This window comes from Gossypium hirsutum, chromosome D12 (genome assembly GCF_007990345.1).
Source record: "Gossypium hirsutum isolate 1008001.06 chromosome D12, Gossypium_hirsutum_v2.1, whole genome shotgun sequence".
Classification (NCBI taxonomy): domain Eukaryota; kingdom Viridiplantae; phylum Streptophyta; class Magnoliopsida; order Malvales; family Malvaceae; genus Gossypium; species Gossypium hirsutum.
Window position 1 is genome coordinate 27,087,800 of NC_053448.1, and position 6,658 is coordinate 27,094,457.

General features: G+C 32.4%; 1 protein-coding gene across 1 annotated transcript; it reads right to left on the reverse strand.

Moving 5' to 3' along the window:
• Window positions 1-240: 240 nt before the first annotated feature.
• Window positions 241-2,772, reverse strand: LOC107935191 (U-box domain-containing protein 30). Its single transcript, XM_016867760.2, has one exon. The coding sequence runs from the start codon at window positions 2,151-2,153 to the stop codon at window positions 798-800; it is 1,356 nt and encodes a 451-aa protein (XP_016723249.1). The 5' UTR covers window positions 2,154-2,772; the 3' UTR covers window positions 241-797.
• Window positions 2,773-6,658: the final 3,886 nt, after the last annotated feature.

Sequence of the window (6,658 nt, forward strand, 5' to 3'; positions counted from 1 at the left end):
AACTACATATGATGGACCCCAGGTGTTCCACCGTGACAGTGATCCCCCCAAATAGTAACAGTTCAACGCATTTGTAAATGCTAGACCACCCCTCTCTTTTACATGACATTGACATAGCCTTTGTAATAAATCAAATGTACACAATTGTTAACCAGTAAACTTTTAATTTTATTAATTCTTCATGGAGGCTAACAACAAACGAAAAGTGCAGAATAAATAAGAAGAAAAAAAAACAAGAAAGAAAAGAAAAGGTTATCTTTCATTGTACACATTGAATAGACAATTGATGTCCAGAGGCATTCCAATCTCTCTACAACAGTGGAGCTGAAAATGCAAAACTCCCACTAAAACCAGGACAGGAAAATTGGTCAAGGAAGGCCCTTACCATAGGAACAACTTGGGAGAAATAAGGGCCCCCAACACCAAGGAGCAAAGCAATTCTTTGTCTATTACAATTGTGATTGCAAGCTCCAAAGTCTTGCACAGATAGCACAATTCCATCCCAAGAATGTGCCCCACCCACAATAATCCATTCCACATGATCCTTTTGGGGGGTTTTATTTCAAGGCATTGGAAAAGAGAACTTCATATAATTTCCATTGCAGCATGAAATGTGTTCTTTTTTCTTATCCACATTATGAGTGTTCTTTAAGTAAAGTTGAATCAAATTGCAGGAATTGAAGTGCTTAAATATATACAGGAGAGCTTATTCATACCTCAAACCCCCTATCTCATAAGATATGATCGTTCATTCTAGGAAGATTTCAAGAACCAATCATGGCAGGCCCTTTAACTTGTCATAGGATTGTCCTTGTGAGCTTGCACTTTGAAATAAAGATGGTGTCTGTATAATTTAGGCTACATAACTTCAAGAGCTCCGAAGATTTTTGCTTCAACACAGGATTGCAACCGCTCTGAATCACGAGAAGCAGCTTTGCTGCTAAACCGGCTTCTACAGCAACTGAGGAGCATTCCTCAGGGGCAAGTTTACATACGGACCACAGTATTGACAATGCATATTGAGTACAGCTTTCTGAAATTCTCATCAACAGCCTCACCATATTTGGAATTGTGTTTCCACAATCCTTCAATGCTGCTTTGCCTTCTGGCAGTGATGATAACGTGTCCAATATGAAAAGGGCTAATTCCAGGCAATCAGGTTCCAAAGCAGGTAACAATTCGACCAATTGAGAAACGGCGCCAATACTCACAATCAAACCCATGACTTGTTTATGTAAGCATATAGATCTGAGCAAGCTAAGACCAGGCAAGATTCCATTCGTGTGCCTCTTATCCTTCACTAAGCGCATTAGACCAACCAATAGCCGATGGCTGGAGATGCTCTCAGCCCGAAATTCCTTCTCCTCCATTAACTTCTCTATCAATCGCGTACAATTGATCTTTGTCTCCACTGACCCTTCATTCAGCATGTCTACCATCAACGAAATCTTTGTTGGCTGCATCAAATTGGTTTTGGACTCTGAATCAAGCTCCAAATTGACAAGAACGGCAATCGCCTCTGAACCAACAGCATGGGAAGTAAATGGACCTAACAAGGATGAAATTAGAGAAACTCCACCTTCATCAACCACTGTCTTCATTGCTGTTGCACGTGCAGCCACAACTTGCTTAAGCTCCTTCAAGGCTTGAATCCTGGCCTGACCTTTAGCCTTCTTCAAGGTCTGAAGAAGCTCACTTACCCTTCCTTGTACATCCTCGGATCTCTTCTTCATAAGCAAATATTTCTGCGAAAACCAAGTGTAAATCAAATGGTAAAGGGTTCTATTTGGGGTAACAGAATCATCCCAGAGTTCTTGCATTGTAGTGGGGCAAGTATAGTGCCCCAAATTGAACCATTTGAGAATGTTGGACCTCTCATATGTTTGGCCAGTGCAAAGAGTTACAGGGTCTTGCATTGGCTCAAGAGAGATGGGACAAATAAACACAGAAGGAATCTCAGGTAAATCAAGCTCTTCAATCATTTTCTTCAGATCTAATTTCTCACCAACGGCAGCACCAATGACTCCACCACCAACACCACCCAAAACCCCATCTTTAACAGCAGTATCCAGATCCAGAACTTGCCCATCACCACTACCATCAAATGCAGCAACAACCACCCCATCCGTCTTTGAGGGTTGAAACATGGGCATCTTTGAAACCCGCCCTTCTTTTTCCGAAAAAAAAGAGATAAAGCAACACAGATTCTCAAGGTACCAAAAAAGAAGGATTATTTTTAAAACCCCTCTACACTACCCACAACAAGCTCTAAATTCACTGCACTGACAAGCACCCTTCAACCCACATTATGAAAAAAGAATGGAACTTGTATATTTCCAATCAATTCCTCTCTCATTGACAAATCATAAAGCAAGAAATATACCTTCTTTTTCTCCCTACAAACTCACACATCTATTTTGCTTTATCCTGATCTCTTTTTCTAGGGTCAAAAGTCCATCATAATAACAATAATATCACGAATAAACACACAATAACCAAGCTCCCATCTTTCACTTCTTGTACAAGCTTCCCATCATCAAGCCCCCCAAAACAGCAAAAATAAGTAGGCATAGAAAAGAAAGATACTAGTAAAAGAAAGCAGTCAAAGATAAACAGTTAAAAGAGTAGTACAAAAGCTAATCAATTAGCCCTTTTTCCTCTAAACCCAACCATTAATGGTACAGAAAAATTAGGGGGGGAAAACCCAAACAAGAAAAAAATGAAAAAGCTTCAAGAATTTAGTGAAGAGAATCAACTTATTGTGAAAACAGGCCTTACCACAAAATGGAGAGAAAAAGAACAGAGAAAGCCATGTCCTGCAAAGGCTTCCCTACTGCTCTTCTTTTGGGGCAGTTGTTTGCTGGATAAAAATAAAATAATTTTAAAATTATTAAAAAAAACCTTCACGAAAAATAATAAAAATTAATTATTAATGAGATATCTTAATATATTAATGCATTGCTTCTTCTTTTTTTCTTTTTTTTTTCCATGAAATGACCTTTTTTTCCCCTAATATTTTACCAGAGTAAAAAAAAGAAAGAAAGAAGCGAAAGTTGAAATTACCAAGTTACCGGCAATCAAGCCATCCGACCCGCACACCACACGTGCAGTCATATCAATTCTTTGCCGTAATCTCCCGGCTATTACTTTTAATTTAACAGTGATGTTACTAAAAAGTTAGTTTTCATTAATAAATTGAACTAATGAATGGATTCAAGATTTTGATTTTAATGTTTGTTGTTGTAGCTAAAAGGAATCTCTTTTCAACTTAAGAAACTTCATCCACATATGTTATGTGGACAAAATCTAATTTCAAAATTAATCATCATCTATTTTCAGTTCTTTAATGTCATTCTTATATTATTTATAACTACTCATTTATAGAAATTTTATTTACCTAAAAGAATTATGGGGGCCCTACTTTTTTTATTTTTAAAAAGAAAAATAATTTCATGTGTTTATTTATTTTAGGTAAAGTGCCAGCAAAGCATTTTGACCGTGACAGTTTTGCTTTGACTGCACGCCTGTGCTGCTTCACTTTTCCGGTCTTTGCGTTGACTGCCTTTGCCCCCACTTCCAGATCTAACCAATCACCACCTGCCACGTAGACACGAGAGCCCTGCCTCTTTTTTAATAATGACTTGAAATTAGTATTTGTTTATTTTTCTGTGCCATGGTACAGTGAGTGTTCAGCATAATATCATAAGTATTTCACGCTCCCTCGTTTTTCCAGATTTTTTTTTTAATAATTCATATGCAAATATTAATAATTATTGACCAAATACAATATGGTCTATAATTAGGATTTGAAATTTGGGTGGTAAGGGCTGCAAAGTGTTGGTTGGGAGCCGCTTCTCATAATTATTATTTAATTAATTGCATTAAAGTGTAATAAAATAATAAATATTTGAGTAGTTCGCAAACTCGATGGGTGAGGTTGGAATTAATTAGATTAATTGGCTATTAATACTGGACAGCTTTGTTTTTTTTGGACTTATATGTTTTTAAGTAATATATTAACACAACAATTATTTATATATTAAAATTTGATTTACGAAATTTAAAACCTTCATAGTTGTCAATATTCTAAATATTTTAAAAAATTTAATTCAATTTTATTTATATAATAATTTTTAAAAAGTAATCTAAAATTCAAATATCAGTATTTTTTTAAAAAAAATTATTCTCGAATTCCAAGCTTCTTTATGCTAAAATAATTGAGTGGGGTGAGCTAAATTTGAGATTTATAAAAGAGGGAAGAAATCAAGAAAGTTTTTTAATATACCTAAAAACAGTAGGGAATCACATGAGCATATGCTCCCAATATAGGGTGTCACGTGACCCACAAAAATGCACTTTTTTAAAAGCAGTCATCTGCTTTATGTTATTAACTTATTTTTTTACATATTATAAACATAAATAACTATATTAAACCAATTTGAAAAAAAATATATGTTTGTTTTGTAAAAGGCTACAATTGAATAGAAATTAAATTTTTTTTTCTTTTAAAGGGTTACCAATACAATCACATTTATAATAAATTAATCTGAACTAAACATTATTTTTTTTGTAAATGTCTACAATAAGAATTAAAAGTTTCTTTTAGAAAAATTATAAGTATAATCGTAATTACAATTAATACATTCAATAACTTCAAATCAAAATCAATCAATCAAACTAACAATTGAAATATATTTAAACATAATCCATACAAGAGAACAGATTCAGATACTTAATAAAACTTATATAAAGTGAGAGTTACGTCTTAAAATTTTTTAAACCTCAATTTTGTGATTAAATCCTTATTAATTATAAAAAATAAAATTTCAAATATATAATTACAGGGTTTAAATTATCATGTTATATATTTATAGTGAAAATAAAAGAAGAGAGAAATAGCACAATCAAATTCAACTTCATCGTGTGAAGCGAAAAGTGTGAAAACATGTATTAAGACATATTGAAAACGTGTACTTATTTCTCATATTTCTTAAGAAAAATGAAATAGGAGTTAACATAAGCCCATAAAATAATGAGCAATGCCCATTTACATCCCTCATCTCAAACTCTTTTGAAAAATAAAACAAACAAATACTTTGGGCCTTAAGCTTCAATTCTTATTACTGACTTCCCAAATCTTTTTATATGTTTTATTTTAGCCCATTAGAGTTTTTTTCTATTGCATCATTATATTTTGCAATCATTTATTTTATATTTAAAAAGAAAAAGAAGAGAGTCAATTTTGATAAAATAAACCTTGGATTTGTTTGTCATTTCATTCTTAGAATTTAAATTTTATCTTAATCTGTAAGAATATATATATATATATAAAAAGATATGGCAAGGCACCTTACAGGTTGTGCCTTCTAATATTGACATATTAAAATTTTTGTTTCTCTCTTTAATTATTTGGGTGGGATGGAAGAAGAAGAAGAAAGTCCACATGATTGACCCAATTCTTGAAACATTCTAGAAGGTCCATCTACTTGAAGTCCGGAAACATAGTAAATAGTTCAATAACTTGTAACTTACTATAGCACCCTTAACTCGTCTCTGTCGTCGGATTAGAATTACGGAGTATTATTGTACAAATCAGAATATTTAACTTCACAACATAAATAATTATACAAAATTAATGCTAACATATAACAATTGAATCTAATCAAGGCAAAAATACACTTATGGACCTTAAATCGAGCCTACGGGTCCCTAAAAACAGTTTGGGATCAAATCGAAACAAAACCAATAGTTCATATAACAAACCTATAGTTAATAGTTCATTCCATGATATCCTTTTCAAATACATCATTTTCATTTGTTATCCTTTTCGGATAACATCCTTTTCAACCTTTTCATTTGATATCCTTTTCGGATAACATCCTTTTCAACCTTTTCATTAATTCAGAAATACCGAATGTAATGCCATGGTATCTTTCAACCATGATCTTTTTCCTTTTCTAGTAAAATACCATAATGTATTTCAATCACGATCTTTTCCTTTTCTATATCAAGATTATTCAAACACCAATTCATTGATTCATATGTAAAGATATCAATTAATCTTATAATTCAAATGTAATACTTTAAAATGATATACGACCTTACCTTGACAAAAACGATTGTAAAACGAAGCCAACGACTAATCTGACACTTTAGTTTTTCGTTAGTTTAAGTCCGGTTGATTCATTTCTTGATCTAAATAATAATTTAACTCAATTAAAAAATTCAAATATTTTAAAACAACTAATTCAAACCTATACCCATTTTAATGTGAATTTACAAAATTACCCCTAACATTTTAACTTTATGCAATTTAGTCCTTAAAATCGAAACTTACAATTAAACCATAATCAATGAAATATCATGATACCCGATTCTCTCTAAGGTCCATTACAGCCCATATATTTCATTATTTAAAAAAATTATCATTGAATTTTTCTCTTTTCTCAATTAGATAACTTTAAAATCATCAAAAATCACTTAACACAATATGTCTACTTAACAACCAAGCTTAATAATCTACCAATTAAATTCATAAAACCACAAAATTATTCATGAAAAATCCCTATGCTTTTAAAAAATTTACAAATTGACCCTCGGGATAGCTAGATTAAGCTAAAGTGAGTTAAAAAATATAAAAACATAAAAATCACTAAAA